This window comes from Cephus cinctus, unplaced genomic scaffold, assembly GCF_000341935.2.
Source record: "Cephus cinctus unplaced genomic scaffold, Ccin1 Ccin1_scaffold1843, whole genome shotgun sequence".
NCBI lineage: Eukaryota > Metazoa > Arthropoda > Insecta > Hymenoptera > Cephidae > Cephus > Cephus cinctus.
The window spans coordinates 15,774-36,220 of record NW_014334024.1 but is presented as its reverse complement, the minus strand read 5'-3'; the positions used below and the strand labels follow the sequence as shown (position 1 = coordinate 36,220).

Genomic DNA, 20,447 nt, shown 5'->3' with positions numbered 1-20,447 from the left:
AGGGAGCGAGGGGGAGGGGGGGGGTGGAGGCGAAAAGAAGCTTTCGAAAATCTAATCAGGGTTAAAGCAAGTTCAGGAATAATTCGCAACGTGTGGATGGAGCTTAAATCTTTTTTTTTTTTTTTTTTTTTTAAATCGAACGCAAATATGACTTTTGCTTTCAATTTGGATTTTCCGTGTGTAAAGTTGGCTGTGAAATTTTGTGGAGGTGGGAGGGGTGAAACAAGGATGTAGGATGGGGAAAGAAAGAGGGATCGAGATATAGGGGTAGATTTAAATTTTTTTTTTTTTTTTTTTTTCAAATTAAACGCAGTGAGGCATTTTGACCGATTTTTTTTGACACGCAGATTCGGTATCTGGTATGCGCGTGTGTAGCCACCCTTGGTGTTTTTTCTTCAGCCTGATAAATTTTAGGGGTTGACATTGTGGCGTGTCACCCGTGAAAAAAAAAAAAAAATTTGCCTCTGTACTCGCAACCAGTTTAATTAACTTCCGTTCTATTCGCTATCGCTTTAACTTTCGCCGTCCCCTCGACCAAGTGAGGTTGCGTAGTGGCTAGTGCAGGTATCAATTTCTTTTTCCACCCCTTTTGGTTCGTTTTTTTCTTTTTTATTTTTTTTTTCCTTTCAATTCTGCGCCACTCTTCAAAAGACACCACTTACGCTTGGTCGGATCCTTTCGGCAGGTTCTACCCTCGTTACTGCGCATTCGGCGAATTTCTTCGATGACCGATCGAATTTTCATCCCTCTTCTTGACGGGGGGGCGGTCGGAGGCTCGCAGAGAGAGATCCAAGTGGACTATATCTTCTAGGGTCTCTCGAGTCCTGACAGATGGGAGAAGAGGCGCCTTTTCTTCAGGACTTCAGTGACAATCATCCCTTAGTTGAGCATTTGGAAATCGAGATCAGTGGCGTAGGTACGACGGGGGCTTGGCTTCGTACCGTGGGGTTAAGCCTTTAGTCGGATATTGAGAACTACTGATTTCACGGAGTGAATTTAGCATTCGGAATCCTAGAGAATATTAGGAATTTTTTCAAGGGTTGTAAAATATTCAAATGGCAGGGCGACGCTGTTTCAGGGGGGTGATGGGGGGGGTGGCGTTGACGTGGACTACTCGTTACGAAAAAAAAAAAAAAAAACGGAGGGTACCGTCAGGATCGATGTGCAGAAAGAAAATTTTTTGAAAAAAAAAAGAAAAGAAATAAGATTTCATCCCCTATAGAACCTCTGTACTTGAATTCCTTTTTTTTTTCCTCATATCTGCACCCCTTCGACCTTCCTCCTACTTCAGTCTTTTGTATTTCATTCTTTACCCTTTAGACCTATTCACCTTTTTCACGTTTCCTTCCTTATTGCTCTCTCTCTCTCTCTCTCTCTCTCTCTCTCTCTCTCTCTCTCTCTCTCTCTCTCTCTCTCTCTCTCTTTCAATTAAATTTTCAAAAAATTTTTCTCTTTTTTTTCCACTGTTTCTTCACCTGTCATTCAATCACCCCTTATTTTTTTTTTCTTGCCTTTAAATTTTTTTATGTCTACTCTCAGAGGGGTTTTCCACCATCTGCTCGCACCCCCCATAGTCTGTCCCATGAATATGCTTTCCTTTTCCGTCTCGACGCTCTTCGTTCCAATGGTCGTCGCGACGTCTTCGGTCCCAGCGAGGGGTAGAAATTGAGGGTTACGTAGGGACTAATGTATAGATAGAATGTTTTACGTGGGTTCCTAACCAAAAGACGTAACAAACGACGGGGTGGTGCGAGACGTTGGAGCGTATCGAACCGGATCACGATCACAAGTATACTGTATCGCGTCTCCCTAACCATTAAGGGATGAAAAAGTAAATGTCACGAAAGATACTGGAAAATCACGAAAAAGAGCTTCGTTCGCCGTCGCACAAATCATACGCAATCTTCGTCTATACGTAAAATACAATTTATTTTATTTTATTTCATTTTACCAATACGGTGTCAAATTTTTAAAAGAAAATTCATTTAACTTTCCATATCACATTTCCCACGGTCTTCTACGTCCTCGTTCCTACTCGCAAGAAATTGCCATCTGGAAGACGCAAAGTACGTTAATTTTTTTTTCGTTTTCAACCGTAACTCCACGAATCGATGTAAAAATAATCCGATACCCGAAATTGTTACTTTGCATTTTAATTAAAAATTATATCTGCACGTATCGTTCCTATTTTGCGTTACTCCTGATTGTACTGTAGGTTAGGTTAGATTTCAAAAAACGGAATTTCACTGTCATCACTTGTAAAATATAATTTATAATATTCACCCACTTTCGGGTGTAAAAGTAGTTCTTGGACACCCTGTATATACATATATAACTAGGTAGCTACGATGAAAAAGATAAAGTACAGGGTAAAACCCTGTCGCTAGTACTATACAGAAAGTAACCGTAGAAGTCGTTGCGATTCGAAATTGTATTTTAAGCGTGGCTGGCAACCCTGGACGAATTTTCAATGGACAATACGCAGTGCATTGCGCGCATGATCGTTCGGGGTCAAGGTCACGAGATTATAAGCCAAAAGAGAAGAATGACCTTTCTGAAGGAAAAATTGATAAGGAATCTGAATAAACGCAGACGATTGTAAATTCTTGGTAGATATCGTGAAATTACCTAAGCGATACCCAGCTGTCACCCTGTCTTGATAAAAGTACAGGAATGCTGTGTTTTTGGGGAACGATAAGAAATTGAACCCCTCCTCGGGATTCAATTAAAAAAAAAAGTTTCCTTTCCATCCCCCCTCCCAGCCCATTCCTTCTTACCTTACATTTCCTGTAGTTAAGGGTTGAAGTAAAATACGAAGATCACCGTCGTACTTCAACCCCCTAATCGGTTCGCTACCCTTCAGCATTATATCCTTATACGACGTATATCCTTGACTGTATATATATAGAGTAGATATATATATATATATCTACTCGAATGGAAGTTCCGTATAACCGGAAAGAACGTGCAGGAAACTCTAATGCGATTAGAGACTGGATTCTCTTCTTATCGCGAAGCTACTTTATTTTTCTTGGACGGCTGTATTGTTCGCGTCGTCTCAAGTCAACGTTACGTGCGATTAAAATGGATTTACTTGGAAGTTAAAAAGAAAGTCTATATCGTGTTGATTTAGATTTTTTTTTCTCTTCGTGGATTCTTGTCGTCAGTTATCAGCCGGTAAGGTAGGATTTTTCGAGCTGTGAAAAATTACAAAATTTTTTTTCCCCTCTCGCGCTCGTTTTCACCCTCTGTACTCGAAAACATATTTTTTGGTTGAATTTTCAAAAAAAAAAAAAAAAAGATGGAAAATGGTCGTTACCCACTTTTTCAATTTTTGTCCAGCCGCTCTCTTCACTCGTGTATGCCACTCTATCGATTGGTGCAGCCTAACCTGACTCTCTATGGTATCAAGAGTTTGTTGTACTTATATTATACTGCGTTCGAGGGTGAAGATGCTCGATGGGGGGTTCGACATGGGCTGGCGGAGAGATGCTCAGGTTTTTCAATTTGGCAAAAAGCAGGTACGAAACAAGCCCCTTCGAAGTGGTGGATATGCCTCGTTTGCAGGTCCTTGAGGGTTTTCCTTTACTGGGGGGTAGTTTTTTTTTTATGGATCCTATATACGTGGGTATGTGTATATATATATATATATAAGTAATTTTATCTTAAAGCTAATATACTTCCTCTAGCAGCCATGACACTCGTGACGTCATTCATTTTAATTTACACAATTCCAATAAGCACCAACCACCCTAATCTTACCGTTCAAGGATCCTCCTTGATGTTTCACGTGCAAAATGCTGATGTAATTTTCGTCTAATGACTTTTTCGAGGACTACGCCAATGTTTGCACCCCTACAAAAGGACTCCAGTGTCCTGTCAATGTATACAGGGGTGGGTTGAGTTCCGATCGTACGTCGAAATCTTTAAGCAGTTTGCATCGATCAGATATTTTCATGTAATTTGACTTTTAGGGAAAAATATTTTTTTTTCACCTTTTTTCGGGCCTTTTTCACCCCCCTCGTCGGTACGCGAGAGGGTGAGAAAAATTTTTTTAAATCACACCCATAAAGTCGTCCTGGTAATAATTTTTTTTTTCTTGGCTTTTTTTTAAACTTATTTTATGTTTATCACAAGTCAGCTGGACGATCCTGTATGATTTTCGTGCAAAAATCAAACTTAGGCTGAGGCTGACTTAAAAAGTTTCGAGCCTAGGGGTGGTTTTAGGTGAGTTTTTAGGTCTTCTCGACAAGGGGGACGAAGGGTGCTCAGGGACCGGGGTTGACGTTCAATATTCGAAACGGCACTTTCTCGCCCTTCGCTTGAATTTCCAACGTCTACGCTGGGTCTCCCTTGTCTCTTACTCGGGTTTTATATTTACCTGCAATAAATTGATCTTTCATCCCCCTGCATCCCTTTCCTCGCGTAAACTGCCAAAGTTTCACTCGTGTGTGTACAATTTTCCTCATACTCATCTTCGTCTTATTTACCGAAGGACTTTAGTCCTTTTTTTATATATTTTTTTTTCTTACCCTCAACTCTCCTTCGGATCACATTTCGGTAAATTAAGTTCCGGTACCAATATCGATATGCCGTCCCTTACATAATCCCCTTGCCGTAGATATACTGTTCAGGAAATTATTTCGTGTTCATTGTGATCGGTGAAAAATAATTGGGATGATACGTGATATTTTTTGGAAATTTTTTTTTTTTTTTTTTTTCTTTTCTTACGTATTTCTTAGATATCTATCCGCACACCTCGGATGATATTCTCGAGATTTTGTTGTTGTTGTAATTTTTGGTTTTCTTTATATCGTCTAGCTTAATTTTCAGGGATTTACTGCTATTGTAGTATTACTGATTTACATGTATAACGATGGAAGTGTCTGTCTATGGAGACTCAGTGCTGGAGTCGCATATTGTTAAGGGTTGGGTAAGGGATGAATTATTATAGCGTAAAGTTGATAAGGGTATATAAGAAACCCCCGATGTCTCCGCTAAAACCTAACCGGCACCCTAATGAAATCACAGCATAAAATACTGTCGAAATTCTCGATGATAACCATAAACCAGCCTTATTGATACGTCTGAGCCTTACGTACCTTCCTCACTGCGGGATACGAATTTACCGAAGATATTGCCCACACGGTTATTTGCTTTCATTTCTGCTTTTATTTTTTCTCCTTTGCCGCACAATTTTCACGTGTACAGGATATATACATTGGGGGGGATGATTTCGTAGTAAATTTACTTAGGGATCCAACCAAGACATATATCATCTCCGCGAATGAAGTTCCGAGGAAACGATTCACGAGTATCACAATAACTTTTATTAAACAGCATTATCGCCGTCTGTCGGATCGGATTGATAAAATAAAAATAAAAAAAGATACATGGGCTTGACTTTTTCATTGTCAAAAAAAGAAAGTATAAATGTGACCGGTGAGAATTTACTTTGAGGGGAGGGGAGGGGGGGATTGGAGGGGGGGCGTCTCAATTTATCATTGACCCTCATGGAACTTTTTTCTCCCTGGCCAATTTTTATTCACCGATGCCGAATGATCTTCGTCGATGTATCCACGGTGCATTTACGATCGCTCGGATGCTGCGCCGGTGTCAATTTATTTTGTTGAAAATTTCACGTGGATAAAAGAAAAAAAAGGAAATTTATCGCAAGGCAATATCGATGATTCACATAGAAAAAAAAAATAATAATTTATCAGGAACGTGCGATGACTGTTACAAAAAAAAAAAATTTGAGTCCCCTTGTCAATTCATCTTTAGCGTCATTCATTCGGTAATCTCGATCGACTCCTCGACCTCCAACGATCTCTGTGATCTGACCGACGATGACGTCACAGATCTGATCGAAGACGACGACTCCGTCACTGATTTCGATTGCACGCTCTGCACGGACTTGGACGTCTTCACTGATTGGGACTTCACGGCCGACGAGATATTCGTCGACTGCTGCACGAGGCTGGATGCGGAATCGTTGACTGAAAATTTGAAAAAAAATTTTTTACTTTGACGTAACCAAAAGGGGGTCGGGGGGGGGGTGAGGAATAGAAAAAATGAAATCTACCAAAAATCGAACCTCGCACGAATCTATATCTCGTGGCAATATTTATCTGTTAAGCAAAGAGATCACTCTGCCACCTGGTCCAGCTGTAAAAATACTGACACGAATACAAATTGGCGCACCCCCCTCCCAGCCTCTTCCCTCAATCATCTAACCGTAAATAACGAAGAATGATCGACCAGATGCGGAACCGTCGTGTTTACTTAGATGAGAAAAATGACTGCTTAATGTATAAGGGAATAGGGTGGGTCGGTTGTGACCCAGGGTACCAGTTAAAATAATTTTTTTTTTTCACCATGAGAAATAATCCTCGAATATACTGAGGTATTGAAAAAAAGTTTTTTGGAATTAAAAAAAAGTCTGAAAATTATTGTGGGTATTTGGAAAATAAATAGTAAAATTTGTACCTTTTGCAACCTCCATGGCTTTTATCTTCTTGTTTTTTTCTCCCTTTACTTTTACGATGAACTTCGAATTTTCGAATTTGATGTACGACGATGTGAGCCGATCGGATGCGCGCGCGAAAATGGCGAAGAACAATCGGGCCTTCGGCTTATTCTAAACTGAGACAGCCAGGAGGAGTAGGGATGCTGTAAGGATTCCACGAGAAGATGAGAGTGGTGGTGATGCTGTTGGATGACGATGATTATTGCCGGTTGGCTTATATGCGAGTTTCGAGTCAGGAATGTTAGGTTAGGTTTGTTCCCAGGAGCCAACGGATATTCGGGGAATTTTAGATGATATATATATGTATATACATACGTATATGCAAGTTAACATATGAGTAAGTTTGGCTCTATACACGCGTATGGATTTTGCCTGTGCCAGTCAATGCTCTCCTTGGCTTTTCTTAGATACTTTGCCATACCAACGTACCTCTGTCCCTGATCGCTCAAAAACGGTGTGCAAGCACCTTTACGAGCTAATGGAATGGCCGCTCTTGAACAGTGTGAACCACGAGAGACCTTCTTACGCGATGATTCTACGACGTAGAATTTACGCTCGTCCTCCTTGTTTCGGTACACGAGCCGTCGTCGTCTGGCCTCCGCAATTCTTGGGACGATTTGGCAAGCTTGTATTTTTCGATTTTTCTTACTATATTTTGGCATGACGGCCCATAGACGGAAATAGTCCGTTTTTGGAATCGCGCAATGCTACGAATCGCAAATTAGAGAGTCGGTAATTATTTGAAATATTCATAGGTTTTTTATGAGCGTCACGTAATTTTGTGTCATTTCAGTTCTTTATTTTTTCCGTGAAAAATGATTTTTGAGGCGATACGGTATGAATTTTTGGACAATAACGTGGGAGACGATAATTTTTTTCATTATTTAACTCCCATTAGCTTCAATGCTTAATCGACCAGTGAAAATGGACACGCGGTATGTTGACAGTAAAGGGTGGCGAAAAGTTAAGGATTTTTGTAAAACGCCGTAAATCTCAAATTTTACGACGTCGTGAAGCGCTTAGAGCCTGTGAAAGGTTGCAGTAGATACCGGCTAAATGCGTTTAAACGAGAACGGAGTGGCTGGAATTAAAGAAAAAAAAAATTCGAAATTTTTTTATAAAAATTTTTCCACGTACCTCACTCTAAGTTATCGAGGACAAGAACCAAAAGTCTCTATTGTCTGGGTGGCCCAATCGCGTCGGCCCGGTTCGTCCGTTTAAACACGAAATTGAAGAGTCGAAAATTTTTGGCAAAAATTCAAAATGAATATAAATAAAAGTATATAACCGGTCATACATATATGTATCAACGACTCACTGACAGCCGACGACCATTTGTTTGTCTGTCCTTGCTCCTCTTTCTTTTTCGTTCCTCAATTTTTTCTCTTCCTTCCACCATCTCAGAGATTCGTCCTATTAATTTTTCAAGGTTTCAGCTAAACTCTTGGATCATTCTTCACGCGCGTCAAAGAACGACCCGAATACGTTTGGCCTGAATACGGACGAATAAAAAGGCGAGACTCGCCAGCCCTGACTTTTACCCATATTTATATACGTCACCATAACTATAGAGCAGCCAACGAACAGTGATCTACTATACCATCATCTAATTGGACTATAGTGCCTTTGTACAGTCAACGGCAACAGTTTCGATAGTTTCCAATAATTTTACTTATCGATCGGCATACCGTACGTATCAAAGCCACCAGATGAACTTTCGACGAACATGGTGTAGATGTATGCGCCACGAGTTTGAACTTTCGCTACGTTCACGGAGGCGTCGTGCGATATTCTCTCTAATAGACTATAGATATACCAGCTCGAGTACTCTCGTTAACGAAAGCTCCATTGCCAGTGTTAGTGGTTTAGGAAATTTAAATAGATACCCCATCAGGCTTTAGAATGTTGGTAGTACGTATAGTGTGTATATATATATATAGACATAGTACAGAATTAAATTGAAAATTCTCGGTAGAGATTTCACGTTTGGTCCATATCAAACGTACCAGCGATACTCTATGAAAATCTCTCATAGCCGGATGCTGTGACGTATCGATGCATAAAATATCATTAACGATGACATCCAGCGTGGTCGGCGTTGTGTAACGGAGATAAATTGAAACCGATGACGAAGAAATGTAAGATCATCTTTTGCATCCTGGAATCAAAGTGACGTCAAATCGTGTTGGTTCATCTCGTTGAATCATCTTTAAGGATTTTCGCGAATATACAAGGGACAGGCATGACTCAGATCGTGAAAATTTTGCCGGGGCCTTTGAGTCTGATTTTTGTTTAATGGACACGAGCCAAGTCGCCGACGTGTAAACTCGCCATAAATTATTTGCGATTCGTGAGAAAAATTAGGCTTCTTATTGTTTACGGTATAGGGATGATTTTGCGTGAATTTTTTTCTTTCAAAATTTTTTTTACCCTCGATAAAATTACACGTAACGCACGCCGGTACATTTTTTTCTTGATTGGCTACCGTCACGGTATGCCGCTGTGAAAATAATGGACACGTCGAACCGCGGACAAATTTATTTGTCTCCCGTCCAATACGAATTTATCCCGTCACGTTCCCTCTACTGTCAATCGTATACTCCCCCTGTTTCATGGATTTTTCATATGGCCCGTACTTATGAAAATGGACCACAGCATCCATCTCTCTCGCCGTATCCGTACGGAGCCGCTATTGAATTTTCTATACGGATGCTACCGTCTCATTGGAATGTTTTGGTTCTTTCTCTCTCTCTCTCGCAAATCCCAATCTCTCTCTCTCTCTCTCTCTCTCTCTCTCTCTCTCTCTCTCTCTCTCCAACTCACTGACTCCGCATCTCTCTCTCCGACACATGCACCGACTCTCGAAATAGCATCAACCGCTTCAACCGCTATTCTAGCTATGCAACTTGAACGTCACGTCGGGAATCCAAGTATATTTATAGACACTTCTCAAAATTCGATTTTACTCATTTACCATTTTCATTGCTCGCAACACCAAAATCAACCGTCCGTACTCTACTTTTTTTTTTTCACTCTCAAATTTTCAACCCCACTCCCGGACACGTCGCTTCGTCTCTCCACGAAAATCTACACTCGATTCGCCCAGACAGAAATTGCCGACGCCGTGGATATAGCTTTCTGGCGTACACGGAGAAAAGGGAACGGCAATGGTTACCTAGTCTTGTTAACCGTGACTTCCACTTAGCAGAAAAGTATTAGTCAACTAACAGACTAGTCGTTATTATTATTATTCATTATTTTTTCTCCGTTACACTCCCTTGTCCTGTCGACTATAACGAGAGGCTGGACAAAGACAAAAAAATTTTTTTTTTTTCAATTTTGAAAATTTACCTGAAAAACATAATTTTCCAAAAATTTACCGACACGTGCGTTCCGTTACTTACTGCTGTACTAATCTGTGTATTTTGAAGTCAAAGACTTTAAAATAATCGTGATAAATATCTGCTCCCTGTTTTCGTGTAGAGAATGTGCCAAAAGCCTTATCTATAGATGCCAACAATAATATCGTCTGGCATAGAGATAACATGTATGTATAGGTATACATATATAATTATAACCATAACCATATAACATTATATTATCATTGCCAACACAATAAAACAATGCTAGATTTTCCGTATTGTGACTGCCCGTAATAATACGACTATTGTTGAGCACGAGTAACGCCCTCTTATCTATAGCGTGCTCCCAGAGCGAACGTAAGGATAATAGATATTATAATTTAATCAGAGATAATGATCCTTTTCACGTGAAACTTGCTAAGCCTCCCTTGTGGACGGCGATTGTGATAATACAAAAAATCACAATAAAAGGACAAAGGGACGGGAGGATTGAGAAGAATTTCTCGTACAGGAGCGACACGGATATTACGAGAGGAAGTTGGTGGAGATGGACAAATGGGGGTTTGATAAATTTTTTGAAAAAAATTTTTTTTTTAATTTCTGACCAATAAATCTATCCAGCATCTTCCTTGAGGTTCTGTCGAGTATTTTTTTTTCCTTATTCCAAAAATAGAACAAAGCTTTCAAGGTGTCTTTTTTCCCATGCAGACAATTCACCCCTTTACTCATAAATTCATCGAGACCTCCCGGAGGGAGGGGGTGGGAAATTTGTATTTTGAAAAAAAAAGAGGAACCTCACGGAAAATACAGGCGAGATTTAACGCGTGCTTTTGTATACCTATGTGAGTATGCATATCTATATGTGACTGGAATTGAGTTGGCGAGTATGTGACGTCATTATGAAAATGGACGGATGCTAATTGGACGTTTTTTAATGACGTAATTTTATTTGAATAATTACCCCGTTAGTAATTTTGGTCTTTAAAGATCGACCCTTGGCCAGTTTCGTCGCGAGGGCGGAGGATTTTTGATTTCCTGTAATCGTTATCAATAATCGTAATTGCACTCTTGTCGCAGGTCCTGCGTTATTTTTCACCTTGATTCACACGGGCGATAACGAGATTGGAATTTATAGCCGCGCTAGGCCAATTTACAGTCTGATGACAAATTAGCACGTGAACCGTAGCGCGAAGCTTAGTAGGAGCTGACTGCGAAATGGCGAAGGCTGTCAGGGGGGCGACAGGGGTGGATTTTGTTGGAGCCCTTTGCACTGGGAGAGTTTAGTCGTAGCGAAGTGGACATGCCGGATGTACATATTGGCCCAACCCCATCCGGTCGAAACTGGGTCAAACGTCAGTGGAATGAATTCGCGTCGGTTGACAATTTAATTGGCCAAAGACGAGAACCCCTTATTTCTATATAATATGATTACGCTTAATAGAGCTGCAGACCGTAATTCGTAAACTTGTTAAACGGGCTGTACGTACACGGGGAAAAGCGTGTACAGTAAGAACCGACAATAATTAACGGTGAATCCTTGCGACCCCACGGGCCTTCGGTTTAACGATATGTCGCTGGGGTTGAACAATGCCAGTAGTCGAATTTTTCGTCAGGACTGTACCTCGATCTCTGCTTCTCCTTCTGTTTTTGCGAATTTCGGATTTGGTATACGACGAAGTTTTAATTGAGACAAGTCTTGCGTTAAGGAGACGAAAATTTTTTTTCTACATTAAAATTCCTACCGGTGAAACTTACTTTTTATAAATTTTTTTGGTAGCGGGTAATCGGACTTTTTTTTACAACTCGCTGGTTTGTCCTGAATTTTTTTAATCTTACTGAATAATTCGACTCAACGGAGGACGCTGTGTAATTGACCGACTTTGAAATTTTCTGTCCTGTTTTACCTACCGATCAGTCAGATTCCACGCGTGGGTAACGTATGGTGTATATCTACCGTCTGTCTGCGTTGGTTCGTACGGTACTGCGGGGTATGTGGAGCTTTCGATTTTCCATGGCAGAGCTTTGATTAGAGAAAGGTAGATAAATGACGAGGGTTCGAATTTCGATTGGTGGGATTAATTTAAAAAAGAATCGGGTGGGGGGATTGAAATTTCAAACTCGTAAAATCGGCCAGGTTTCGATTTTTTTTTCTTGTTATTTATCTTTTTTTCTATTTCATTCGATCCACCTTTTTATCTTTCTTTTCATTGTCCTACGTCATTTGTCCAATGAAATTGCGCTTTCAACACGACCACGTGACTTTAACACAGGCAGTTCCCCTTGGAAAGACAATAAAGGCTCATTCGACTATAGTCCCGGCGACGGTTCTCCGATTCTCTATAGGACTTTTTTCCGCACGTGGAGGAAGAATAAAAAAAAAACACGAAACTAGAAACTCGAGCTTAGGGAGCTGTTACGACTCCTTTTTTTTCTTCTTTCACGTAATCCCATGTAAATCGTGCAAGGAAATAACAAACAAGGGTGTGGAGGCTCCTTTATATTCATAGGCTAATTCGCGGATTCCCTTTCACTCGTGCCTCTGCTCTATGTAGAACTTCGTCATTTCCGTTTAAATTGGCCGGAAGGTAGTCGAAGAATTATTAAGGAAAAAAAGAGTGGCTGTCGGATACGTCACGATCTTAGCATCCGTTTTGATTCATATTCGATGTACGGTAAGGGGAGAGCCAACCTGACATTTATCGATGAAAAATCCACTTTAGCCCATTTTACGTAAAAATAATAATGAGCATAAAAAAATTCAAATTTCATCTAATCTCAATCCGTATATTTTTTAAATTATACACTCGCGATTAAACGACTTAATCGAATTAAGCTCGTTTCATTGGCCTTTCCTATAGGGAACATTAAACCCGTCACGGCCCTAGATATTCTATGCATAGTCATAGAGTTTGACAATTATTATGCAAAGCAGGGTAATATTACATAGTAATTGGTATGGCTTACAATTAAGCGTATCTTGTCAACTCCATTATTTGGTTTACAAGTTTAAGGGTTGAATATCGAACAATCAAATTTTGGATAATAAAAAAAAATTTATTAAAGTTTTTTACTTTGTATCTTATTTTATACGTAATTTTAGATCCGTATAACATACGCAATCAGGGGTGGGATAGTGAACTTTTTTTTTGTGCTTTCGTGTTTTTTATCGACAACACACGGTAACCAAGGGGCGAACAGAATCCCTTGATATCAAAGAGAGTTTAGGTTTATACTGTTTATAGAGATAATATCGATAAACGAGAATCCCAGGTGAGATTTGCCAAAGTTTATAAAGCCTGGTGATTTTGGGCCAGGTACGTATATACACGTCTAAAGTGCCCTGGGCATGGCTGAGTATGCTCTAATGTAACGATGAACTGTCAGTTGGATTAATGGGAATGTTTTTACTTGTCGGTATCACGTGGGAGGTTTTCATTATTATTATTTTTTTTTTTTCATGAAATCGTCTTGACGACTTTAATGGTCACGTCAGCTCGACAGGTGCTGAGAGATCTCATTGCTGTATAAAAAAAAATGTATTTTTAGAATTTGAATATACGAGAACAATTTTTTTGTTAACCAACAAAAACGTACATCGTTCACGTATGGAGTGTATCTGTAGAGGTGAAATTTGCATATTGTGATTTTTCAAAATTTTTTTTTTTTACTTTTTTAACCATCATCGTTTGAATCATCCAGCATCGACGGGTAATATATTATACAGTCGGTACTACGACTCCATCAATATTAATGACCGTTGTACTAACGACTGCCATTCATTTCTAAATATATGCAACACGTGTGTTACCGGATTTAATTTCTCTCCCCACGCGTTCAATCCATACCCGTACAACGATACAGCATCCGATTCTGTTTGAATAAATGAAAAAAAAAATTTCTTCTCGAAACAGTGAAAAATAATAATCGTACCGTACTTTTCAGAAATAGCAATGTATCCGGCGAGAGATCACCCTTCGAAGGTTCCTGCTGTAGCGGCCAGGGTGGCGCAGCTGAAAGTCTCGAGAGCGACGTAGAGGATATACCGAAGTACAGGGTGATCCTGCTGGGTGATTCGGGGGTGGGTAAGACCGCCCTGGTCTCGCAATTTATGACCAGCGAGTACATGAACACCTACGACGCCAGCTTGGGTAAGTAAAACGAGTTTGATATAATTCTTCAGGGGGAAAAAAGCTCAAATTCTCTAAAAAAATATCGAAAAAAAAAAAAATCGGCAGACTCAACTACCAGTCAAACTTTATACAGAAATTACTTTTGAGCCAGTCCTGATAATTACCCAGCTGTAATTTCCGCACGCGAGGATCTCGTCGTTAGTAACGTGGGAATCGCGAAAGCTCGCAAGCTCCCAACCCAGGTCCACTCGACCTGGCAGCTCTTTCAGGAAAGCTCTCGTACCCGCCCATACCCATCCGAAGAGCTTGCGTTTCTTGTTTTCTGTAATCACCCGGCACCCGAGCTTGCAAGGTTGGCATCAGGGGGGGGGGGTGCTTTTTTTTACAAAAAGCTCCCGACTTCGGTCAGGCATGGTAGTTAGAGGGAAAACGCAGGAAAAGTCCTTTTTTTATAATCATCCTCAAACCAACTCGAGTCTTCTCTAAGGATTTTTTCCGCGCTCGTAAAAGCTCCGACTGAACGAAGCTTTTACACTGACCGGCGAAACCGGCCGTAATTGCCGCCGGTGTCTTTGGCGACCTTACGTGGCAATTAATTGCTATTTCGGATCCTAGTCGCAAGTTTTCAATCCCGTTGTCGCGTATTTTCGTGCAGTCTAGACGAAACCTCGGGTAGACGAATGCACGTTGCTCAATGACATATTTTACATACCGGGTGATCAACTCGAAATTATCCATTCGCCTATTAAACGGCATTACAAGTGACAAAAGCTCGAATACCGAATGACGAAAAAAATTAAACGATCAAATTCTTATAATTTATTACTCCCCTAAGCTGCTTATCGTACATATACATGGTGTCTCGCGTGAAACAGTATGGCGGATATCGTCAACCAGAAATATTAACGTCAAAATAATTCCTAGTCGAGAAACCAAAGGTCTATTCCTCACGAGGGCCTAATATATCGAATAATAATAATAATTCGTACCACTGCCATGGCTTCCAACACACACATCGATCATCGACATTGATCACGATCGATCGTCGTTGCGCAATTCCACCGGAACCGGGAATTCCGGCACGATAGATCATAGAGCTGACACTCGCGCGGCAGCATAGGCGAATAGTAGTAGTATTGTACATACAACCAGTGCTAATAGCAACGCCATGCACTGCGGGAGAGCGAGAGAGACAGGACGATACAATTTACCTATAGTCGCTTTGGATAATGCTTTGACGTAGGATCGTCATTAAATTGAATTAACCGAGATCCATATTAATATACACATATATGACAAAAGCAATGTGTATATATATACACACCATATATATTGTACTATACTGTACACAAATAATCCACGTCCGTACTATTTTCCTGTACCCTATATATATATATATATATATATATATATATATATATATATATACACAGATTTTCTCTCTCGCTCATTTTTGATCTACGAGATCCATATTGCACGCAGCATGCGATAATGGAAATTTCGTGTTAACCTGTCAGCGGTCGAGTCGTCTCTGGGACATTATCCCATGGAAACTGTACGGGTATTTTATATGTATACATATGTATATGTATACCTATCAGGAGTAAACAGAGCAGCAAGCTTTTATCCGAAGCAACCCCCTCATAATTATTTCACGTCCCTGTACCTCGCTGTCTTGCCCCCTCTTTCTCCTGAATTATATGCAGAAAAATTATTTGTTTTTTTTTTGTAATTAAAAATACTTCTTTTTCTTCTCATTTCGTACCTTTATTCCTTCCATGTACTGTTCGAGCTCGAAATCGCTCCTTCTTCGCTTACTTCTTTGTAAGTATTTACATAAGTGCTTTTGTACCTATTGCTCTCTCGTCTCTCCGTTTCCCGCTCCCTCTGTCGCTTTATTCGTCGGTACGTTTGCCGCTCAGAGGGAATACAACGTAATTCTACTCCTGCCAAAGCATAAATATAACGACGTGCTTGCTCGACCGAGGTTCCCTTTCCGACGAAATCCTACAGGAGCCAAGATGAAACGATCGATAATACCCACCACCTTTGCTACCTCCCTCCTCGCCTCCCCCTTTTCTTACGTACCATCTGTGTCTGACTCCTTGAGCTCCTGCGGACTGGATGTTCTTGGATTTGCTATTTATTTTTGCTCGAGAGTGACAGAGGAGAGGTATGTCACGTGTGTGTATATATATATATATATGGATATCGCACGTTATAAATATATCCAATTTGGATGAGGAAATTCTACCTGCTAGGTACGAGGGGATCAAACGAATTAATTGGACCGGCCTTTTGTTATCTGATAAGGGCAAAGGGCCTGGGACTGACGATTATTAAATTCGTATGATTTTTTTTTTTCATGGGTCCATAAGGTATTTACGTGTTGATTGAAACGTGAAATTTTGGAGGAAAAACAAAAATTTTTTTCTCGCTGATATTCCACATTGATTTTTTCCTTGCAGATGACGAATTCGGCGAGAAAACCGTGTCAATTTTGCTAGACGGCGAGGAGTCGGAATTGACGTTTATCGATCACCCGCATATCGAGATGAGTGTGAGTATCTTTGTGTTGATGTTAAATGAAAAGAAACAAAAAAATAACGTGAAAACCTATCACTCGTCTGATCGCGCGCTGTGGAAAATTCAATGTCAAACGAAAAGTTTTTCAAAGTTACGGTCACGTAACGTACGTGGATGGGACGGGTAGCCATCTTTGTTATTAGGGGTCTCGAAAAACTTTTACGTTTTTCTGTACCTATATAGAGGCTCTTAAACCCATTTATGTTAATCGACCGTAATTGTTTGTCGCGATTATCCCAACCGAGGTTTATATTATCCAGAATTCCGTCTGTCCTGCGAAATTTGTTATTATTTTTTTTTTTTCGGTAAACTCGGCAAAGCCAATACCAATTCGCTCTGGATAATTACACGGCGCGCGAGCTTGCGAGCCCGTGAAGCGCGCGAAGGGCTAAGTTCAAATTAAGAGCCGCGACGTGGAACGAGTGAAGCAGACTTCGAGGGGTGGGAAGAGGGGATTAGGGTATTTTGAAAAAAAAAAAAAATTTTTAACGGATAACAAATTTTTGAAAATTTTAATCGACCTCCCATCATTATATTTTATCGTTAATTTTTATCGGTTACTCTTTTTTTTCCACGCTGGCAACACTGCGTCCAATCGATTTAGAGATTATCTTTATTATTTTATTCAATCTTCGATAAAAGCATCTTTGATCCTTTTCTGGTTACGGTCTAACCACCCGGTTTTGTCTCTTTCTCGATAATGCCCTATCCTTGCGTTTCCATGGGACGTTTTTTTTTTTTTTTTTTTTTTTTTTTTTTTTTTTTTTTTCGTTCTTTTCTTCTCCCCGGAAACCTTCCAACTTCCTACGCTCACGAACCGCCGTCGTCGTAGCAAGTTGACAATATTTAGTTCACGTGAATGCATCCGTAGCCACGTGAATAGGGGGTGGCGGAAATTCTTCGTACTTCATCCCTTATCCTTTTAGAATCGATACTTACCACGTTATTTAGTTATCTACAGGGACTGTACCCGATACCTCTTTTTTTCTTACTTTTACATTGCTTAAATACCTATATGTCCAAATCGATCATTCGAACTTCACGCCATTTTGTTTTCATACTTTATCTCCAAAAATACTTTCGGTCTGATCATTCATGCGATAAGGTATAACGTCAATGTCCTCCCCTGTGAGCGCCGGGGCCCCAGGGCCGTATAGACGCTATACGTTTATTATGGGGGGTAGGGGGGGGGGGAAGAATTTTCATTCTTTTCCAAGGTCATTCCAATAATTAATGAGCTTTCGCTAGCTTTTTGGGGGCAACGAATAAAGTAAATGGGATTTTCGTATTGAAAAATAAAAAAGCTCTTATCCCAACCCTCGACTAACCCTTCATCGTTATACCGGGGGTAGATTCGACGTTGGAAAGTTCGAGGGTTGCCTACTGGCTGGGACGCGAGATTAATACGAAATTAATTAGAGTTCTGATCCCGGTCGGGATCGAGTCAAAATCTCGGATGGGAAGTGTAAGGCACAGTTGGAGCTTGCAGGAACGAAGCTTTCAAAGTTTATGATAGGCAGTATAATATACTGCTGTATAATATATCCAAAATTACATACAGGGTCATAAAATATTACACAGTATAGTATAGCAGCTTCGTAGATCATGGTACAGTATACCACGAAGCATAACGTAAATACAATTGAAATTTACAGGAAAGCAGCTTTCAAAATTTCGTAAACAGTATATTGCAAGATTATATGATAAATCTTAATGTAACACGGTATGCCATAAAATCGTCAAAGTAAATATTATATCATAGGAGTATACGATACTATACATACGAGGGTCGAATAATAAAATTTTTCGTTTCAGACAAATTCGAAAAAAAAAAAAGAAATTTCAGCCTCTTACCAAAATAACGTGTCTGCCTTGATCGATGAAAGTTTGTGCCCTTTGCTCTTTTTTCTTCTTTGCTTGAAACAAGAAAATAAAAAAAAAAGACAAAAGCGACACTCTTACTTTCAAGACATTCTCTCGCGTACATCTTTTATTCATGTCATCATTCATTATTTCATCATTTTTTGCCCTTTTTCCAGGACGCCATTTGCCATCGTTAAATTCACTAATCCACTTCTCGGAACTTTTCTTTTTTTTTTTTCTTTTTTTTTTTTTCAACAGATAGAAAATTCCTTGTCCACCTACGAGCCGCACGCCTGCATAGTCGTCTACTCCATAGTGTCCCGGGACAGCTTCCAAGTTGCCGAAGAGATGCTGAATTATCTATGGCGAGAGCACTATACCCAGGAGCGTACAGTGATAGTGGTGGGTAACAAGGCAGACCTGGCGCGAAGCCGTACGATAGACCCTAACGGTAAGGTTCTTGGTTAAGCAGTGAGGGCTCGGAGGTAGGAGCGGGGCTTAAAAAGTTGTTTCTTTTCCATTCTATTTACACGCAGAAGGCAAGCAACTCGCTACCTCGAGGGAGTGCAAGTTCATCGAGACGTCCTCGGGCATTCAGCACAACGTCGACGAACTCCTGGTGGGAGTCCTTAAGCAGATACGTCTTCGGGAGACGCGCGACAAGAAGCTGCGACGTCGCGGGAGCAAGGGCACGATCTTGTCGAAATTGCACGGAAGTAAGACGGCCCTGTCGCTCAATCTGGCGCGGGATATTTTGAACAAGATGTGCTTGAACGACATCAAGAGCAAAAGCTGCGAGAATCTTCACGTTTTGTAATTCTCTTGGAGAGCTTTTTTTGTCACTCTCTCTCTCTCTCTCTTTTTTTTTTCTCTTTTTTTTTGACTTTTTTTTTTCATTCTCATCACAATTCTATTCTCATCTATCTCTATTCTCTCTTTCTTTCGATCTTGCGCGTCCTGCTCTTTTTTTCTCCCTGCTTTTTCGTCACCCGTCACTCTTACTGTGCTTGCGAGCTTTTACGTCCTCGTACACCTTGTATACCTATCCGACGCAGAGCTTATCTTTTCTCTTGGACGTTTTTCTCCATTGTCAATTCTTTCTCTGTTGTCTGCTGCCCTTTTACACAGTCCTGGACATTGGATCTTCCTCGAGGATGAGCTTTTCGATGCGTCCGCGCAGCTTTACGAACTTGGGGCCAAAAACAGACGGACCTGAGCTTGAGAACCCGTGAGCTTTTTTTGTCATCTGCTTTCACGTGGTAACCACTTCTCGGGTGTATCGCTGTAACAGTTTTAATAAGCGCCGGGAGACCGAGCTTGCGTGATTCCTCGTATTCACGGAGAAAAATCGCAGATTTAATAAAGATTTATTGTTAAAGCGACTGCGCGGCAATGAGATAACGTAACTGGCGGAAAATATACGTAAACATATTTTCTTTGAGAAATAAAGTAAATCTATAAGTCTGAATAGGTACATATACATCATCTTAAGGAACGCAATGACGTTTCGTCGTTTCTTTATCTACTTTTTGAACGTATCTACTTTTCGTACCTGCTCTATCACTATATATACTACTGATATATTACTATACTTATTGTAAAACTACTTTTCTTTTTCTCTAAGCAATATATGCACGATATATTATACGTACCGTGAATATATTTAATATACTTGATTTATATTAATATATCTGTAATATTTATGATCCAATAGTATATATATATATACATATATATATATATATATATATATATCACTTGTATGTCCATATGTGTATATATAACTATAGGTCCATTCAAATTGTGGATTCTAGTTGAACTAGATCATCGCGAATGAACGGACCTGTATATATCTACTATTTCGGATATATATTTATCGTGCCACTCGCTAAGGTGCATATCTCGAGGATAATCGTGATAAGGAGCGTAGATTAAATACGTAATGTATATATTTTTTTTTTTTTTTTTTTTTTTTTA

At 40.0% G+C, this 20,447-nt stretch overlaps 1 protein-coding gene across 3 annotated transcripts in view; it reads left to right on the top strand.

Moving 5' to 3' along the window:
- The window catches only part of LOC107273807, a 29,632-nt gene extending 9,479 nt beyond the window's left edge, over window positions 1–20,153 (top strand). Inside the window, exons 4-8 of one of the 3 annotated variants that reach the window (XM_025091084.1) lie at window positions 13,834–14,039; window positions 16,490–16,581; window positions 18,729–18,921; window positions 19,007–19,186; window positions 19,599–20,153. In XM_025091084.1, the coding sequence (XP_024946852.1) occupies window positions 13,834–14,039; window positions 16,490–16,581; window positions 18,729–18,921; window positions 19,007–19,186; window positions 19,599–19,702 (775 nt within the window). In that variant the 3' untranslated portion in view covers window positions 19,703–20,153. Of the gene's footprint in view, window positions 1–13,833; window positions 14,040–16,489; window positions 16,582–18,728; window positions 18,922–19,006; window positions 19,288–19,598 lie in introns of those variants that run through there. The other 2 variants (XM_025091083.1, XM_015752331.2) reach the window with 2 other exon arrangements.
- Window positions 20,154–20,447: the final 294 nt, after the last annotated feature.